Below are 20,721 nucleotides of genomic sequence, written 5' to 3' on the forward strand. Positions count from 1 at the left end.
AGCAATGTTCTCCTTAATGCTCAGCTTGCTTTAAATTTGATTAACATTTCACCTGAACATTTCCGTTACTCAGTAACTTGCCTATGGATCAGTATGAAGCATGCATGGTCTTCTCTTAAGTAGTTATTTCTGGGAAGCAGAAAGATGTGTGGAGTTTTAAAAAAAGACAACCAACCAAACAAACAAAACCAAAACAAAACAAAACCAAAAAAATTAACACACTAAACTTTAGCTTGATGCATATTAGAAGTAAAGCTGTGTTGTTTCAGAACATGCCCTGAGAGGAGGAAATTCAATAGGGAACTGTCTTACTTTCCAAAAATGTTAACTGTGAAAGATCTGCTTGAAGGCTTTTTGTTAACTTTCATCCTTCTTAAAATTGACCCGTTCATAATGTGTTTCAGTCTCTGATGTATGCTTTTTCTGGAATCAGTCCTTGAAAACTACCCACTTTGAAGTGTTTTTGTTTCTCCCTTTAAGAAATATTTCTTTTTCCTTTGCTAACTGATATGTGAAACTAATAAAACCCTACAGGGGTGCTGAATATAGAACTTCACATTCATGAGGCTGTCGCCATCCTGTGCCAGTCTTTTTGGTGGACCTCCATGCGTGATTGCAGAACACAGGTTTCGCTGCATATCTAGATTCCACTCCCTGCTTATTCAGTAAGCTCTTGCTCTGTTTAACAACCAAATGTCGTTATTTGACTTGTTGCTTAAAGGTACGTATGTTTCCTAAAAGAAGTTTTATATGTACCAGTTGACCATTCCGATATACGTTATGTGTATTTAGCTAGCAGTGCAAAACATACTATGATGTTTTATAAACAAATTCAGGTTGCTGAAAATCCTGCTGATCCCAGGAAAGAAGTAATGGTTCCAAGACTGTGTTATTCTGACTGAAAACATTATTATGATAGTTATCTTTGAAATTGTATTACGTCAGCTACCCTAACAATGTTATGCCATTTAAGCTACAGTAGGCTGAAGTAAGAGAATTTCTAAACTTATATTTTCTATGAGGAGAGCACCCATTCTTTTTTCATGGTCCTAATCTTGAAGCCTGCTCTGGTTATAAGAAGTATGTCGTGACTTTTTATTTTTCATTCCCTCCAGGTTTACAGGAACAGATGGACCAAGTGGCTTCGGATTTGAGTTGACATTTCGACTAAAGAGAGAAACAGGGGAGTCGGCACCACCTACCTGGCCAGCAGAGTTAATGCAAGGCTTAGCCAGATACGTCTTCCAGTCAGGTACTGCAGGGTTAAATACGCTGCCTAGCTTTTTCCTGCTTTCATTCTGAAGGGCAACATCTGTTACACACAGACACTTGTTTCATCAGCGCTCAATCAAATCTTGGGAATTATCTTTGTGTGGAAACCCAGAAGAGTGTGTTCCATCAGCTCAGCTTGCTGGGGACAAAACCAAACTGCTGTTCAGGTAGCTCAAAATCCCTACTATTGAAAAGCTAAAGATACAGAACACTTAGTAACCATAGGAAGCCTGCTCAGTGGCTCGTTGTTGCTTTCCTGCATTGTTGGTTTTGGCTTCTCTCAATAAGAAAACCTCATTTGTTTATCCTGAAATGGCTGAGGAGCACCCATCTGGTAAGGTTTCACTTCTCAGCAGAAGGACTGTAACTTGTTGCGATTCCCTCACAAGCAAATCTCGTCCTATGGTCTCTGCAGTTGAGCAGCAGCAGTGTATATAAACAAGGAGCTACTGAGATGAGAAAATATAGAAGTTGTAAGGGATGCCAAGGCTGGGAGGGCTAAGGAATGAACAATTGGGAATCTTTAATGTGGATGGAGACTTGCAAGAAAACTAGAACCAGAGTACCTACAACATGTACTCTTGCACTGCTCTTTCTGGGTTTCGTTTATACCAGTAGATTGAGTATGAATTTGTAGTGTGAGCACATGAAGATCTGTGGAATGGTTGAGTGCATAGTGTACTTGAAAGGTGCTCTCCAACATCACAAGATCTGAATGAGAATATCTGAAGAACTTTTTTAACCTAGTTTGCCGTCCTTTTACAGGTAAAGTACCTTCTAAATTTGGTACTTGCTCTACTAGTTAATAAATTGCTAAGTTACTTCTGATTGTATTGCTAGTTTTCAGTCAGCTGGCTGACTCTCAAAGGGGAAAATTGCTCTGCTAACCTCTGTGACAAATCTCTGAGGCAGTGGCAACTCTTGTGGGGTATTTTTTTTTAATTTTGACTGACAGAGACCAATGCCAGCACAGATTATTGCTTGTTTTCATCTTGGGAGTGTCTCTTTGTTGCAGTTTAAAATAACACAAGCTTTTTTTGTAACCTTTGCTGTGTAGCTGTCTTCCCCCAGTTGCCATCCAAATTCGGGCTTACCTTTCTATCTTGATATTTGCTACTCTTAAACATCTAAATCTATGTGACTGTCATCATTTTTGCCATTGTTTGAGGTTCCTGTCCTGCCTAAATTGTGTTGTACAGTAGCCTTTTGATATGGACTGTGCAGTGAGCATTCATACTCACATTTTCTGTGTGTTGACTGCAGGGTCTGAAGAAACCATCTGAGTCTAAAGTCTCTTAGAAAACAGCATACAACATGTTATATGTTAACTTATCTTACATGTAAGACCACTTTTGGAGCCCTTTAAATTTTCTAGTCCAGTGTAGGTTCTCATAACAATCTCTTTAATAGAGTAGTTTCAGTGCTCTGTATTTTTGTGTTAAGCAGCCTCTCTGTAGCAGTTGCTTGTCTCACCCTTTCCGTGGGCGAGAGGAGGTCTGCAGAGTAAAATGGTGTGGCATATTGACAGGTGGACTCGACTTGTGGACTAAGCAAGAGCAGGTTTATTTTTACAAGTGGGTTTTTATACGTTTCTCTTCTTAAGCATTACCTTCCTCTTTTCATTCTTGTCCAATCAACGGTTATGTCGTGCATAAGCTTACCCAATAAAATCACTGATCAGATGCTACACATACGCATGATTGCTTAGCAAAACTAAGTTTCACTACTTTCTAGTAATTTTCCACTACAGCCTTCTACTATTACAGACATAACAACTCCAGCAACTTTCTTATCTACAAGGCCAGTGACTAGTTTTTCTGTGAACATCTGTTGAAACAAGCCGTAAATTCTGCTAACAATGTTTTGTATCTTAAAGCTTCCCTTCTCATTCACATGGCTTTCTTCCAACAAGCATGATTGTATCCTCCCAAGGTCGGTTTCTGTTCGCTGATGCTGTCGAACTGGCTCGAGAAATACCCACAAAACAGGGTTTTAGCACAAACTTTGTAGTGGCTAAGCTGGCACTCTGGGCAGAGACTTTCCTTGTTTGGTTTCCTGCACTAATGCAGTCTTGTTTTTCTGATCTCAAAGCCAATGAACTGTTCTTAGACTGGAAAGAGTGGTAGTGCCATATCAATCTGATATGAACTGATATCAATCTGATGTGAACTTCTAAGGGCCTCCAGTATTATCCTCTGCTTATCCATGCTGGTTTTGACTTTCTATCCACCATGGTTCTTTAAAGGCATTGCTCAAATATAAGTTAATGGATTCTAGCCTCTGGGTGTTTAGCTCTCAATTTACGTTATTAAAAACCTATGTATCAATCATAAATTGATTTCTTTGGATGTGAATTTGAGTATGAGCCAATGCTACACTCATCATGCCATCAGCAAACTGCATGCTGGGTTACCTTAGGAAAAGCATGAGCAGCAGACAGAGGGAAGTTATTCCCTCTTCTGCACGGCACTGGGAAGGCCTCGCTTAAATAGTGTGTCTTGTTTTGGGCCTTCCAGTTTAAGAGATGCTGAGAAAAACGGTTGAGAGAGCAAGCCCAGGGTGATTGGGATCCTAGAATACATGAGCTATGAGGAGAGCTGGAGGCAGCAGGGCTGGATTTAGCATGTGAAGAGAAGGTGCAGGCTAATGGGAGATGCAGGCTAATGGGAGCCCACAGCTGTTGAGAGGGTAGTTACAAGATTGTGGGATCAAGTGCTAGATAATACAACAAGGGGCTACAGCCCTAAACTGTAGTATGGGAGGTTCTGGAAGGGCTTCAGGGAAAACGTCCTCACAAGGAAGGTGGCAAAGCACAGGGACAGGAGACCTCTGGAGGCCCCTTAAAATATCACAGAAGAGTTGGATTATTTTTTTTTTTCCATACAGCTGCATACCCTTCAGCAAGCAGCTGTGTGCTGTCACAGAGTGTTACCAACCATTCCTTGCCCTGTATAGCAGGAAACTGTATGCTGTTGCAGCAAGTGATCAGGCTCTAGTTTTATTTTAGTACAAACTTATTTATCACTTGTCTCTTTTGAATAATAACTTTCTCAAGCTAAAATCTTCTGGCTAATCATAGATGTTAGGTTAATCTGGACAAGATGATACATTTAAAAGTAAGACTTGTAATGAGGCAGACTGTCGTATTTCTTGATCTCTCAAGGTAATAGCAGTTGACTATAGCTGGATGCTGTCGTTTTCTAATTTTGTGTAAGCTTTCTCACTCCATTGCTCTGCAGAGTCCCCAGGCCTACTCCGACATCTGATGTGTCCTGATTTGCTTTGCTTTTCTCCCGCGAGCTGTCCTTTCTCAGGCTGGGCAGTCTCCAGAGCAATTCCCCTGTTCTCCCTTGTGTCACCCCTGGGTGATCAGGCACCCAGTGCTTGGCAGTGTTGTGTTTTTTTCTGCCTAACAAGATTTTCCCCAGTCTAACTTGGCCACTCTGCAAAGTCAAGTGAGCTTCTGCCATAGTCTTTTTTTCCTTTGTCATTTACAGGACTTCACTAGTCAGATATTAAAACTTTGAAACTGTGAAGTATTTGAAGGAGTGGTTCTTCTGAAGCCCACTGGGCATTAGGCAGGCTGTGGCACAACAGCATTGTTTTACATGATGAAAAGTTTATTTTTGCGCAAGTTCTTTTTGACTGTGCCACTTGAAGCATTTGTGAAATGCAAAAATTATAAGCGTTGTTTGACCCTGGTGTATGTACCTTAATATTGTCCTCTTCAGTTGTTTAAAAATCTATGGAGTCTCTTTAATCGTCAAAAATAGCCTGAACAACATTTGATGAACCAAAACAACTTGAGTAATGCTTATGAATCCACTCTGAACAAGAAGCAAGAAAAATAATTAAAACTGGCAGGAACTTTTTGGATAGGCTCCAAGCACTTTGGCGTGTCAAAGGATTGTTTACTTTGAAAGCTATGCTAAGAGCTAAATTCTTATCTCTCGAACAACAAGCCAACTTTTATCACAGATAACCGTGCTGGGTCTGGTTGAAGTTAGGGGAGAGCAAGGTGTAGTTATTCTCCTGCTGAGCCTGAACATTTTCAGATGGTGATGACTGAGTTGAAAACTCACCCAGCAGCTACTGCTGTCCTGAATATTACTATTGTGTATTGCAGTTACAAAGCATGTCTCCTTGCAGGTGATGTATTTTTGTAAGAAACACTTCCAGGCAAGTGAATGTTGTGTTCCTTTGTTTCCATCTCTCTTGCACTGTGGCTGTGCTTTAGAAAAGCAGTCTTCTGCATTGAATTTCAGACCTCATTGAGCCTTGGCTTTGCTGTTCACTGTTACAAACACTTGATGCTTTGTGCTTTTGATTAAATGGCTCTATTTCCCCTCCTGCAACAAAACCAAGCTTGCAAGTCTCAGAAATTATTTGTGGCTTTATCTGTTCTTAATTTTATCACTGTTTGATCATGACCACAAATTCCAGCTCCATTATGTTTAGTTTTAAAAAAACCCCAAACCTGCAAAACTTGAAAATGAAACTTTGCACAATTCAGTGACCTTAGCTTGTCATGGTTTCTGGGCATACGGGAAATATCTCATGGTAGAACAAATTTATACTTCAATTCAAACTAAGGAAGAAATGCTCTTCCTACAGAAAGCTTATCCAGGGCTTGTTACAATTGTTAACTATTTAGGCATTGTGGTATTTCCAGGCTTGATCAGTATAGAGAGACCGTGGTTTGTGCTTTCCTGAAATTAAAATCTACTATTTTCTTTTTTTTCCTAAGGTAAAGTTAGGCTGTTTTCAAGGGCCTGCCTGATACACATCGTGAGAAAAATACGTTGATGTAGCATAGAAACAAATGTGTTGTATGTATGAATTCTTGCTGCTTCCATGTTTCTTGGCCTGAAAGAAAACAGCTGCAGCTGTAAGGTGCTGGTTTGGAAAAACTATCAGGAAAAACTTGTCATGCATAGAGCCTAAAGATAATGGTATAGCATATTTCATGATTATATTCTCCACCATGCATGAATTGCAATGAGGAACTAGCTAGTGAAACTCTCTTCAGGGGTATTAATATGATGCCCATGAATTAGAGTTTTGCAGGTTGACTGAGCTTGGTAACATTTACCCCAGAACAAGTCAACCTGAGCAGTCTGGGCCCCCACTGTTGCAGGGGGGACAGGTAGAGTTACAGGAGGCTGGGAAATAGCAAATGCTGTTCTTCACCCCCATCCTTCTCAAAAAAAAAAAATTCCAAACAAATCCAAAACCTGCAAAAACCTGAAGTTTCTAATTGGTCAATCAGACTTCAGGTCTTAAGAAGCTGTTAGGAAAAACAAACCATCTAGAAGGCACCCAGGGACTAGTAGACATTCCAGCATGGATTTAGCAAGAATAAATTGGAACAAACTAATTGTGGTGAAGTAACAGGCATCATGGGAAGCAGTGAATGTTGGTTGCCTTGATACTAGTGAGACTTTTGACATTGTTCCTTCTAACAGGTATGTGAGCAAGCTGAGCAAATGTGATCCTGATAAAAAATAATGTAAGAGAGATGCAGTACTGGTTGGATATTTAGACTCTGAGTAATTGTCAATGTGTAGTCATCAACCACAAAAGATGTGTGGAGTTTGGATTCCTCTAAAATCTGTCCTAGATCTCATGCAATTTGGTATTGACCAGGATGGTGAAATGCAGAATATCCTGATGAAATCTGCAGACCCAGCAAAGCACTGTGATGCAGAGGGCTGGAGTTCAGAACGACCTTTGCAAATTGCAGAAGTGATTTGAAGTAATGATCCACAGTAAGGTCAGGAAGGTGCAACAGGCGTGAAGTCCTGTGCTTACACAGGAGTAAGCCAATGGACAATTATCAGTTGGGGAAAGGCGGTTCTGAAAAGAGAAGAAAATGGTTCAGTTACTATCACTGATGAGCTGTACCTAAGCCAACAAGACAGAAGATGCGAGAACAGTCTCCAAATATGTAAAATATTGCTGTAGGGAATAAAGTAATGAATTTTTTGTGTGCCTACTAGGGATGAGAGAGGCCTTTCACTACTAAAATTCCTGTAAGGTAAGCTTAGGGTTTGTCTTTAGGAAAAACTTCCGAATGATAAGTGTGGTGAAACACTGGAATAGTTGGAGATTCCCCATTGCTGCATACCTTTGAGAAATAGTCAAACGGATATCATCAGGAAGAGTAGATCCTTCCTTTGGGTGAGGGCACAGTAGGAGCCTTCTTAGTCTCCTATATGTTATAAATATGACTTGACTGACTAGGTGTTCTCTTCAGGTCTTCTAAACATAATTTTCTATGGTTACATAAATACATAATTTATCTTTTTTCATAGTCTCTGGCTTACTAGTGCTCTAAAAGATATTTAAATGTGAGTTGTGAAGTCTCAGCTAATTAAAAAGTTGAATTTTAATATTTAACCATTGACTGGTCAGTAGTAGGAAGCTGTTTTTATCTTAAAGACTGTAAAACAGTAGTAACAAAATGTACAAGCAAATGAGTAAGCATGCAAGATGCAATTTTTGAGCGGTGATTTAATGTAGATTTCAGACGATTACTTCTGGAGAAACTGACTTATGTGAGTTATTACTTAGAAAATGTATTACACTTTTAAGTGTATTGGGCAGAGGTAATTCCAACAGGTCCATGATGAGTTACACGTGTTGATAACAATGTGTCAAACAATGACCAAACTAGCTGTAGCTGATCAGTTGTGTGGGGTTTTTTTCCCCATAAAAACCTCTCTTGGCACATCTGCCCCCTCTGCGCTGTCATGCTGAGGGTTTCCCTTTTCAGAGGCGAAGGTATGAAATATCTTCTCTTGTCCTTTAGTTATTTCTGTAAAACCTCTAGGAACTTAGTATCCATGAGCTTCTGTCCGGATTCAAGTCTGTAAGCCAATTTCCCAAAGTTACTGGAACGGAGGATGGTTCTGACTGATGCATTCAAGTGCCTGAGGCAGCATAGCTGCAGAAGCCTTCAGCAGCCAGGCTGAAAAGCAAGACCAGAATGAGGTATTTCTAGCCTTCCTTAGTTATTTCTGACATGTCATACTTCTTCAGGTAGGAATTATTTTCTGATGGCTTGTCTGTGGTTTGAGGAAATGCATACGCTGTCCCTGCCTGTGTGCATATTGGCCCAGTGCATCAGTTTGGGACCATTATGCTCACTCTGTGTGCTGCAGTTTCCCTGCTTTTTGAACAAGGTGATACAGGAGTTGTAAGGACTACAGGTGCTTGAGTCAGTTTTCATCTGATTCAAGTTAGTTTAGTCTGAGCCACGGAGGCGCTTTACGTTTGACAGGCAATATAACTTTTACACTGAAAATGGGACTCAGTGGGATTAAGTGATTTGGCTGGGGTCACAGACCTGCAGCCATTAAGCCAGCAGAAACCTTGACACCTGCTGTCCTGGCGTAAGCACTCGGCCTCATTTTCAGATCTTCTAGAGTCCAGAAAGTTGCAATGTGGTAGCCTCAGTGATTCTTTCCTTGCCAACATGTTTTCAAACATTCTTGACACAGGCCAATTTCTGTGTATAAGAAGGAAAAAAAAACAAAACAAACAAACCCCAAACCCAAAACAAACTCCTTGCTTCCTTTAATACAAATGAGGCTTGTCCAGCTTGTTTGTAAAACGGTGTTTATTTCTTCCCAGTAGGATGACTAAAGCCAAATATAATCTCACAGTAATTCATATGTATTTTTCCTTGACTGTGCCTTTATTTTATTTTTTTCAACCACAGGTTGATTTACTGTTCTCTTCTGGTTACTATGGCTCTGTAAAATATATATATTTTTTTTTTCTATCATCTGTTTGTAATATTGACCAGTTTCCAGTGTAGAGCTGGCCTTGGTTTCTCTGTACTATTCCAGGATTTTAGATTAAAAATGGGAGGGATTAACTGTGTTTTTTAGCTCTGCAAAGAAGTATAAATCAACTTCAATTTCATTTCAGCAGAACCTGTTAAGTAGTGAAGTCTGCTCTGCAAACACTGAAACTGTAATGCAGTAACGTTTATAAAACAGCATCCTGGCTGGTTGTTTGCCGTAGGTGAACAGCACTCAACTGAGTGCGCAGGGCTGCATTCCTTTATTCTGTAAAGGGGTATGGAAACATTAAGTCACTGGTTCCAATTTAACCCAAGTTTGTCATGGCCAAAAGCTCTCATCATCCGATAGTTATTCATTGGTCCATGAGAAATTGGTTGGGTTTTAGCCTAATTCCTCTTAGACGTTTCCCATAAAACAAGCTGTTCTGTGAGCAGCAGCACAGATCAAGACGGGTCCTTTCTGTCTGTGCGCTAGCCCCTCTACGTCCCACACCACTGCAATAAATCCCCTTCTCCCCATGCTGCTGCCTGTGAGCTCAGCTCCCCAGTATTTCCCATCCCTGCCCCCCATCTCCTAAGCCAGCCTTGTCACATCCCTGAGCTTCCAGCTGGGATGTACATGCTGGGGCTGATACTAAACGATGTGCTGACTGATAAACCGATTGCTTGTGTGTGGAGTGGCTGGCTGACGTGCTGGGTAGGACAGGCAGCTACCAAGCTCGTGCTTCGGTCTCCGACCAGTTGCTGGCTTCCCCCGGAGCTGACTAGAGGCTCTGACGTTGCTGGGGAGGGAATTGTCAAATGCCACTCGTGTAAATTTTCCTGATAAGCATTGCAACAAAGTGCTGGTTGCAGATAGACCCAGCCCTTTTTTCCCCCTGTAGATCACAAATAAAGCTTTTACGGCACTGCTAGTAATCCAGAAAGAAGCATCTGTCTGCAAAGCTGTTGATCAGCCAGACAACAGTGAAGAGACTTCATGGAAAATGTTTTTGCCTGCAGAAAGGATGATTCTAAGAACAGACATTCTGTAGGCACATAAAAGTATCTTCTCTTGAAATGCTGTCCCGGGGTTGTGAGAGAAAACATTAAAGCTGGGACTGCATTTATTCTTACCTTCTTGTTGCTGTTACTGCTCGGGATGCTCAAGGATTGAAACTTGCCTGCATACACTATCTGATCACCCTGACCAAAGCTGGATGCCCCATAGTCAAACCACCTGTGTTGCACATCCTGGCAGATGAGGTTTGTCCTGCTATAGCAGCTCCACTCACTTTGTGTGTGCATGCACCCTTTAGCCAAAACGCATGATGGTGCCAGTTGGAGGAAATGCTCCCTTCTGCAGCACAAGAAGTGACAGCTTGCTTTGCATCAGCCCCAGCCTATGGCCTGCAGTTGTAACTGTCACTAACGCCATCATGTATCTGAACTCTCCAGTGAGAGAAGTTAGTGTTGCAGTGTGGCTTTAAGTGTTTTTGCTTTCAATGCATGTGAAGGATGGGGCAGCTAGACATTTATCTGCTCTCCTGATGTAGCAACTCTCAGGGAAGTCTCAAGGAGCCTTGTTGCTGTTTAGTCTTTGATGCCAAACTTTTTTCTCTAATGTGTTTGGTTTTTTTTTCTGTGGCCATTCTGGGTTTGGTCCAGCAGAGCTCATTGAAAAGTGCTGAAATGTGCTGCTCTTTTCCCCTCTCAAACTGTAAACTTTCAGAACCTGCTTTTAATGTTCAGGTGACCTTGCCAACCTTACCAGGGATTTGTACAGAAAGCGTAGTGGTATTGACTGTCTGCAACATCCAGGCTCTTCGGCAGAGGGAGCCTTGGAAAGGAGGGAGAGGCAGGTCTTGGCACTGGTGACACTGAGAATGGTGCATGGGAAGCATGGAGGTGCTTCTTGTTTCCCTAGATGAATTTAATGCAGTTTCTCTCTGCACACCTTCAAAACTTAATATTATTTTTCTGTTTGTATGAACATAATTTTTGTGACCGTCAGAGCCCAATGCTTTTCTCCTTGCCTGGGAGGCAGGGTGCACCCAGCTCTGTTTTGTTGCTGGGTGCCAAGGCACGGGGGGGGGTAAGAGGATTGCTGGTTGTTGAAGAGAAGCTTTGCTGTGGCTGAGGCTTCCAAGCCTGTGAGCTACCACTCACCTGGTGGCCCGTCCTTCCTCTGTGAGAGTCCTGTCCTGGTCAGAGTGGTTTCAGGTCTGAGTGGTGTTCACTGCTGAGAGCATAAAGCAGAAATGCAGCAGTGAATGCTACTGAGTGCTATTATGCTGCCATGCAGGTGGTGCACCCCCTATTCTTCTTCCTGGCAGCATAAATGGAGTTGTATGACCTTAGATTTTGGCTGATTAAATTAACTTCACGTCTTTTTCTGTTCAGAATAGGCAATGTGCTGCCCTTTTGCAATACTGGAGGTACCCCAGTGCCAGGCTCAGTCCTGCCCTTTGGCTTGGAGCACGGTTGCTTCTAGGACATTGTGCCACACTGGAGAATCTCTTCTCCACAAAATTCCTTTTGCTATGGTGATAGAAAAGCCCCTGCAACCCTCTGGCCAGGTTTAAAAAACAGCTGGACACTTTTTCGGGAACTTGAGGAGAGAACCAACAACACTACTGTGTGACGTTGCCTTTTGCTTTGTTGGCACTGATGGTGTGAACCTGAACTGTGTGTGAGACTCCTTCAGGCTTCCTCCCAGTCTGCAGTTCAGCAGGAGGAAAGCAGGACTGGAAACCTAGGAGTTTCCGAGGACACCTGTAATCTCATTCAAGTTGGGGGAGGAAAAGTCTATGGCTCATGTTGTCAGTGAGCTAGCTATCTAATATAAATTAAAGCCTTTTCTTCTCTGCCTCCCCAGCCTCATGGAGTTTGTCTGGACTCGTGGGTCAGGCTGGGTAGTTCCTATGCCTGGTCATGGGATTGTCTCTCCAACTTTTACCTTTCAGCTGAGAACACGTCTTTGACCTTCTCCGGCCCCAAAGGGTAGGTTGACACTAAAGCATGGAGAGACTTTGTGCCAGGAGCAGAGGCACAGAAAGTCTTTGTTCCGTATGAAAGACTGTTGAAATAGAAGGAAGGCTGTCTTCCCTGGACTGCTTTACTGATTGCATAGTATTTCTAGGCAGTAAGTGAGGGATCTCAGCACTGCCTGAAAGAGGAGGTTTGTCTTTAGCTGCTGCTGCAATTTAGATAAAGTAGGTTTAGGCCCAGTTTGGGTTGGCTAGATTTCAACTGTTGCTGTCCCTTTTAATTCTGTCAACTCATGTCCTGTTCCTGCCTGGGAATGAACTTGGCTCGTTGCTTTTCAGCTGTTCAATGCAGTTCATTCAGTTGGTTTATTTTAAAAAGAAAAAAAAAAAAAAACAAACAAACCTGTCTTCTATCTGTGCTTTGCATGAGTCCGTGTGCCCTGAGGCTGCTCCCAAATGTCAGAGAGACAAAGCAGCAATGCTTGTAAATTTGATATAGGGTTGCATTTATAAAAGCATAAGTCATTTTAGCCTTCATACTGCATGTGGGCTGCCACTGGGAGAGGGAGGAAAGAAACAGGCATGGAGACCCGGAGGAAGCTGTGTGACACATCGCCATGCAAGGCTGCTGCAGCAGCCGAAGCGGTGGGAGGACAGGCAGCAGACCCCGCACCCTGGAATGCTTGGATGCTGGCCCCCAGCAGGCGTTTATCCTGAGTGGCCACAGTTCAAGATCAGAACTGATCTTGCTAATGTTTTCTGTCCAAAATAGAGGAGAGCTGAGCTCTCTGCAGGAAGCCTTTTCTCAATCCTACCCAGAGCCTCTCTGCTGCAGGAGAGTGAGGAGGAGCCATCGTGCCAGGGACCAGCAAGCCCCGTTAAGAAGAGCATCTCTGACTCCTGGGTAAGGAAGCGGGGTAGAAGCTGCACATGGTCAGCCCAGCTTCAGACAAAGGCTCTGTCCCCTGTACTGAAGGAGGAATGCGAGACAAAGGAAACAGCTTGAGGAAGGCAGAAAACTCCCCCTCCTACTGCTGTGAGGTCCTTTGGCATCTTATATATGAGGTCTTTGTCCCACACGGCCTTTTCTGGGACATGGAAGCAGCCGCTGTAATAGTTAAAGGTTTCTGCACAGAATAGTGTTGCCTCCTCCTATCGAGGAGCTGAAAGCCACAACACTGAGGGATTGTTCCGCAGTTGCGGGAGCATCCTCTCTCGCTGCCTGTGGGCAATTGTTTGGGATGCACAGACGAGAGTTTGAAGGTTATACATACCGAGTAGCCTTGTGAAAAGGACAGTTTTTTCCCTTGACAGCTGCCAAGCTCGCGTTAGATAAAACTGCAGAGAAGAGTAGACTGAGCTGGAAGTTGGGTTCACTGTTACGTATCCACCTTCTTATGCTTTCTATTTAAGATCTGTGCAGCAAGTGTTCAAACTGTGCGTTCTGACTAACCCACTCTGCCTGCAAGAGTGGCAGTACGCGGAGCTCATTACGGACCATCTTCTGACAGCCTCAGATGCAAAGATCCTTTGCAGCAGCCCGCTCAGCCAGGAGGCAGCAAATGGGCACAGCGGGGGAAGCGTTTTGTTCTTGGTGGGGAAGAGACACTGGGAGAGTGTATTCAGAGGCTGCAGGCAGCCCAGAGCCTGTGGACAGTGGACTCTCCTGCTTTTTGGTTTAAAATCAGGGCTTTAAAGGAATAATCTCAGAACGCTTGGGATGGCATTTCAAGAGGTGCTTCATGAACAGGCTGGTCATTTTGCATTAGAACCATAAATATAGCTCTTAGGCTAAGTTTGTGTGTTTCTCTTGTGCTACTGTAATGGGTTGGTAAAGCACAGTGCATAACTAATATTTTACACAAATGTGTGAATACAAAGTTCCTCTGTTTCCTGCCCTTCAGCCTCCTGCTTTGCCAAAGTAAAACAAAGCTTTGGCCTATGCAAGCTTTGAATTCCTGAAAATTTAAGAGAAAATAATCAACCACTGAGAAAAATGCTACAGTGCTCTCACAAAGACCCCTGCCCTTTCTGTCTATTCTGAGATCCAGAACTAATGCCTGGGTAACTAGATAACTCTAAGTGTTTTCTCACTGACCATCTTGAGTAATTTTTGCTAAAAGGGATACCCCAGTGCAGTCTTGCAGTCCTTCTGTCAGACGTCTGTGCTGGGAAGGCTATTAAAAGAAGCTGCTTGCATCTTCTTTGGGTCTTTCAGAGGAGGATAGTGCCTTCACTTCCCTTTCAAGCACCTTGAAAACTCTTCAACAGAAACGTCTCATAGATGGACACCTAGAGGATGATCACAAGTAACTGTGCGTTCTTATGGTGCTCCTGTGCAAGTATGTAGGAGGTCCAACAGCAAGGGAAAAAAAAGATTTTCTCTCCTGCTGCAGTTCTCTTCCTCCACTGAGGACACCTAAAGGTTGCTAAGTGCTGTGGGTACAAGTCTTTGTTCTAGTTGCACCTGACTGGGAAACATTCAAGTAAAGCGTTCTGACTTTCATGTGTCGGAACACAGGATAAGGTTTTTAAATGAAAGGCAAGGATCTCTTCAAATTGGTGATGTGGGACCACATAATCTGTAAATAAACTGTCATTAAATACTTATTTTGAGCTGAGTCTTTATCTGACAGGAGATCCTGCTGTGTAACATCCTTCCTCCCTCTGGGCCTCCACCCCATCCTGAGGCTATTCATTTTCTGAAAGTATTGAAGACATAAACCCCATCCTTTGGAGGGGAGCTGTAAAACACATCTTGTTCAGATGAAGGATGCAGGAAGCTGGTGGCAGTGCAGCCGGACAGAGGTGGAAGGCTCTCTTGTCTGGCCTGGAGCTCAGGATTTGTCAAATGCATCACTCCTGCTTCCTTGCAGTTGTTTGGCTGGGGATGGAGGGATTAAGGGGGAGGTTGTCCCACTTGCCCATTAGAAGGGGTGAAAGCACTCCAGCCCCGCAGCACCCAAGGGCGCTCAGTCTGAGTGATGGGGTATAGAGGAGCAAGAGCTTGGAGCAAGCGAGTTTTGTGGGGTCACAAATGAACAACTTCCATCTGTGTTCATTTTTTTTCTCTGCCACACTCAGCAATGCCAGGGAAGTCCTTTCATGCTGCCGTGCCTTCCTCCAGCCTTCCCTCTTTGTGGGAGGGAGCTGTGCAGATAAATCTGTAGATAGGCAAGAACTGTTGTTGCAAAACCAAGGCTGGAGATGCATCCTGCCCCAGGCGGCGCTTATGCTGAGAGGGTGCCCAGCCTGCTGGATGTGCCAGCTCCTGCCTCTGCTGACTGCGAGGGCTGCAGAAGGCTGCGAGGAGCAGACGGGGAGAAGTGAATGGAGTTGTGGGGAGGAGAGGAAGCGTGGGAGGAGGTGGCTGGCGGAGCAGGCTGTACGGAGTCAGGGAGAGGACAGGGGGCCCACTGCTCGCAGAGGGTGGGAGCATGCCCTGGGCACGGGAGTCACTCGCTGGGAGCCTGCGTGAGAAATTCTCGGAGGCTGCAGTCATGGAAATTGTATACGCATGTAGAGATGACAGGGAGATGAAGCCAGACACACAGATGTGTAAGGGATGGAAAGAAGTGTCCTGGAAAACAGAAAAGGTAGAGGAGGCCCAGAACCAAATTGGTTATTGTATGATAGCATTTTAGCAGGTTTTTTTCAACTAAATTATTACACTCTTCAGTGTCACATAAGGCATCCAGGTGCCTGGGATCTTCTTTGTCATAAGAAAAGCAGCATTTGTAAGTCCATCAGCGCAAGCTCCAGTACAGTGAGACGCATTTTCCACCATCCCACTGTCTGTAGGGGTGAGTAGTGGCTCTGAGCGAGGCACGAAGGAGTGAGGAACCACATTTGTCCTGCTGCTGATGTACCCTGGGAAGGCATGGGAGGATCTGATTCTGTCCCCTTCACCTGACTTTCAGTCCAGGGGACTTAAATGATCAAATGAGTTTATATATGCTTGCATAAATTGATGGAGCTCTTTTGAGAGGATCATTAATTGTCCAGACTTAACAACCTGGAACTGTGCAGTAATCAACTTTGTGTTTTCAACCTGCTGATCAATTAAAAAAAGAAAAATCTACTTCACTCTTCTGAAACTGTCTTCAAACCTCTGAGGTCAAGCAGTCTTTACAGTACTGATAATCTGTTTTTTTCCACACTATTTTTTTTAAAGAACATTTTGCCTAGGCCCCTTGTTTCTAAAAGCCCAATTTGAATCCCTGCAGTGCAGCTATTGTTTAATTGTACTCCAGGGATTTAATTCTTCCTCAGGCATCTTGTCTGTGCTGCGTGTCTGCAGCGGGCAACAGCACTGTGTGAATTTGCACCCCTTTGGAGTGCCCGGGCTTAGGCAGTTCCTGTTTCCCAGACAGGAGATAAGGGGCAGCATAACTGAACTGCAAAAGAAAAACACGGAGGAAAAGCGTTTTTTTAATGTAATGCAAATATATCATGGCTTGGATTCTACTTGTGTGTTCTTAAAACACGTTCAGCTTGAGTTGAAAATGAAATTATAGACTAACCGCCAGCGGGCCCCACAAATTATGTCACAATTGTTTTTCCCCTTTACCAGTCCATATGTGCAGTCTTTTGCAATCTTTAGGACACTAAGCAGACAGACTGAATTTAGCATTAATTTGATTATCCCTAGATTATCTTAACTTAATGTGGCTGGCAAAGGAGTCTGAATTAAGTATTTTTCCTTATGCTCTGTTTTTTTTTTTTTTAATTTGGATCTGTGTAATGAGTTGCAATAACACTATTACTTTGAGATTTTTAGACACAGTTTTCATGTTTAGCTTCTGTATCAGTTTATTATAGCTACATCTTTGCATGCATGCTTATATCCATATTGAGCTAGTTTGACATATATTAAGTAGTATTGGTGAAAAATTTCAGTGTTGGACTCCGCGTCTGCTCTTAGTGTCTCTCAATTAATTCTAGCTGTTCCGTCTGCAAAATGGTACTGAAAAATAGCATTGGATCTTATTTGTGACAGATTGCCAGATTACCTTTTTCTAAACAAAGCCAGACTGAATATTAAAAATGTGTTGGAGAAAATACATTTATATAATAAATTATAAAGAGCATGTGCAAGGTAACAGCAATGCAATAAATTACATTATTTCTGTAAGTATTGGATAAGCTGCATTCAATTTAAACGTCTAGCTGCATCACTGTCATGCTGGTCAGGAACTCACTGGGGGACTTTTTAACATTCCTGCACCCGTAAGTCATGGAGTTGAAATCCTTCTTTACTTTGCCCTCAAATACAGAATTTCTCTGACATCTGTGACTCACTGCCTGCAGTTTAGCTGAGATCTCAACAGCCGATACAAAATGCAGGTTTGTACCCCTTAGAGCAGCAAGTTTTCAGGCCGCTGAGTGATGCGGATGATGTAGGTCTGGCTTGTATGAGGGATGTGGTCATCTTGTTTGCCTTCCAGCATCCCCAGTGCCACACATTGCTGCTAATTTATTTCATATATTTTTTTAGACCAAGGTAGCAGAGAAGTGCCAACTGTTGTGCTAGCATAACTAAGCAACATCACTGACTCGAGGGGGTGATCCAGGTTGCTGCTGCTTTCTTGGGGAAAAGCAGGATTGTTAATTCAGCATCATCTTGCACACATCCCAGAATAAAGTGACCATGTAATGACGGTCTGGCTTTCTGCAGAAAGAAGAGAGGAACACAGAAACTTGCTTTTGAAGAATATGAGTGCAGTAGAGTGGCTCTTCTCCCAAAAACCAAGCACACCTTGTAGTAAATGTACTTAGGGCTTCTCCCACTGTGCAGTATCAGCTCATAACTTGGAACACACTGTCCAGGTGGATTTATTTGACTGATTAGTCAGAACAGTTTAACACCACTGTTGCAGATTTTCGCTGGCATTTCAAAGGAGGAGGTGTCTTAGAGGAAACACAGAGGAATGGTCAGGCTACAAATCTATTCTCCTAATTTTAAAACGTACCTAAAGAATTGCATGGTGTGACTGCATCAGAAGGGGGAAGTTTCTGGCCTTTGGATGAACCAGGGTGATGCAGTCTGAACTACCCTGGAGCCAGACTCAGTCTGGGGACTGTATGCCAGGCCGTGCATGAGCAGGAGATATGCCTCAAGTTCCTTTGTTGTCTCCTTGCTGGCAGAACAGCATCAACTCCTTGTTTTCCTCCATACGGTCCCCTGTGTGCATACCAGAGAAGCTCTTTGGCTCCCAGATGCCCAGACAACAGTTTCCCATCTGCACTGGGTGCAGAGTAGCAAGCTCACTGGAGATGTTCCTTGACTCAGATTCATTATGGGACCACCCTTTGGGTGGAGCTCTCTTAGGTCCTAGTACGTGTCTCGGTTTGCCATCCTTTTCAACATACTCCACGTGGCTATTCAAGGGAGTAAGGGCTGCTAGCAGGATCCCATATATGTTGAACTGGCAGGTTTAAAAGAGAAAATGCAGAGGGAAGTATTTACTAGTCCACGGTGGAATGGTTCACTCTGAGTTATTTCCCCAGTTCTCATAACAGAACAGTTGGATAGTAAAGTTAGGAGAGATTGCGCAGTGGAATTATGACCATTGCTGCGTGGAAGAAACTCACTTGCTTTATGTGGGCTGTAAAAGAAAATGGATAATGACATTTTAAAGACTTCAAAATAGAGGAAGCTTAACAGAGTAGTCTGGTGTAACTGTCTTATAGATGCTGCTTTTGCGTAATAGAATGATGCAAGAGCTGGTCTAAGGGAAATTTAGAGACTTCTCATTTCTGTGGAGCTGGAGACAGGCTTCAGATTTGCTACTATAAATTATGAAATAAAATAGTATGTTTAAAATTAAATGTTTTAATGATTTCCTTGTTGAGTTCTTATTAAATCAATACCTCCCTATGAAGCAGTTTGATTGCATGGAATCAGCATTCCCTATCAGAAAGAAACATAAACAAACCAGTAGTTTTTGTTAAAACACGAACTTGCTGAAAAACCAGTTTCAAGTCTGTGAGGATGGATTACCTTGCTGCATTAGGTTTATGTCCTGTTAGTGTCCCTTCCAAGCAGGGAGGATGTGATTTTCCAAGATGTTACTGTAAGCAAGCCTGTGTATTTACAACACATCCAGCGCTCCCATGGTAACTGCTGAAGGACAGGTATTTATCCTGAGGCAGGTCAGGTAGCTTAGCTCTTCTTTCCATGGAGGGAACATGTAACCAGCTCAGATTTACTGTGAAGCAGAAGTATTCAACAGCAGTTCCTGTGAATCAGCTCATATGCAGTAAATCAGAGCCTTAGTTTACTCCTGAGAATTTACTGATTTAGCCATACACTAAAATAATTTGGATTAAATGTTTTAACATTTTCTTTCAGCTCCTTTGGTATTTAATTCCTCCTGTTGATGGCTAGATCATTTCTGTGCTTTGCCATCTGTCCTATGTATTTGATAATTCCCTGATGAAGTCCTGGTAACTTTTTCTGGTGACTGTTGTTTTTGCTGTGTTCACCTAAGGAAACAAGGCTTATGCAGTCATGCTGTCCTCGTGCCTGGAAGACTGCCTGTGCTGCTCTAATGGTGTTTGAACCTGTGGCCAACATCAAACAGACTTAACAGAGTGGTAGGGCTCTTGGAGAGACTTGGTTCTTAAAGAATGGTAAAAATGAGCAGGTGAGTAAAAATGGTTACTCTACCCTCTTCAGTGGAGGAGAGTGGAGATGTGTTACACTCCACCTTAGATACAAGTGAACCTAGATAGAATCCTCCTGTGTGTGCCATACCTGCAGTAAAAGCTTTAGTCAGAGCTCCTTCCTCCTTAGGCAATGATGAATCCATCCACAATGTGCAAACCCACAGAGAAAAGAGCGTCCTTTGTTCCCCCATTCACAGAAGTCTTATCCAAGCTTACTCCTGAGCATGGGAACAGACCAGCTGGCCACGGGTTTGAGGCTTGCTATTTATTAGAAGAATAAATCGGACTTCTCCCTTTATATGAAATGGTTTCCCTGGGCAGGACACATCTCTTGTTGGCTTTGCTGTGGAGTCAGGTAACACCGAAGTTCAAGGAGGCAGAAGTCTTTGCAGCAGCAAATGATACCTGAGTCCAGGCAGAGTGAACATTGTGCTCTTAAAATGGAAGAGAAGACGCTGGTTCAGTAGTAGCCCATGGTCCTTCACAGCTACCGCTGAAAGCCATCTCACGTTTTCCTGGATTCTGTACACAAATGTATTTTGTCTCATTAAGAAATACAATGCAAAAGTATTTTGTAACATCCGTTGTGCTTCAGTCCCTCAATTGAAAACGTTTCCACAGTATGCTAATCTGCACACCATTACAGCAGGTCAAAAGGGTTGTGTAGCAGAGCTTGTTAAGAAGGAAAAGTATTGAATCAATGGTTGCTGTAAATGGACGTGGATAAAGCAGAGGCTGTTCCTGAATCTACAAGGGCCAAGGACAGCATTAGTGTTGTGATGGGATCCTTGCAGAACCAGCTTTGCTGCTAAGGCTGAGATAATTTGCAAAGGAATGTTCTGTGTTTATCTGAAAGGGGAGTAATGTTTTGGCCTAAAACTAGAAATTCTTTTGGGATGCTTGTAGCAGTGAGTCCTGTGAGACTAAGTCAGTGCTCCACGGACATAAACTTCTTCCTGTAATCTTTTTTTTTTACATGTATATTAATACCTATTTTCA

At 43.0% G+C, this 20,721-nt stretch overlaps 1 protein-coding gene across 4 annotated transcripts in view; it reads left to right on the forward strand.

Moving 5' to 3' along the window:
* The window catches only part of SUFU (SUFU negative regulator of hedgehog signaling), a 96,203-nt gene that overhangs the window by 24,889 nt on the left and 50,593 nt on the right, over positions 1 to 20,721 (forward strand). For all 4 annotated transcript variants that reach the window (XM_086752055.1, XM_086752056.1, XM_086752058.1 and 1 more), the window contains one exon: positions 1,116 to 1,252. In XM_086752055.1, coding sequence (XP_086608181.1) covers positions 1,116 to 1,252 — 137 coding nt within the window. The remainder of the gene's footprint in view (positions 1 to 1,115; positions 1,253 to 20,721) is intronic.

This window comes from Chlamydotis macqueenii, chromosome 7 (genome assembly GCF_036417535.1).
Source record: "Chlamydotis macqueenii isolate bChlMac1 chromosome 7, bChlMac1.mat, whole genome shotgun sequence".
In the NCBI taxonomy this organism is placed as follows: domain Eukaryota; kingdom Metazoa; phylum Chordata; class Aves; order Otidiformes; family Otididae; genus Chlamydotis; species Chlamydotis macqueenii.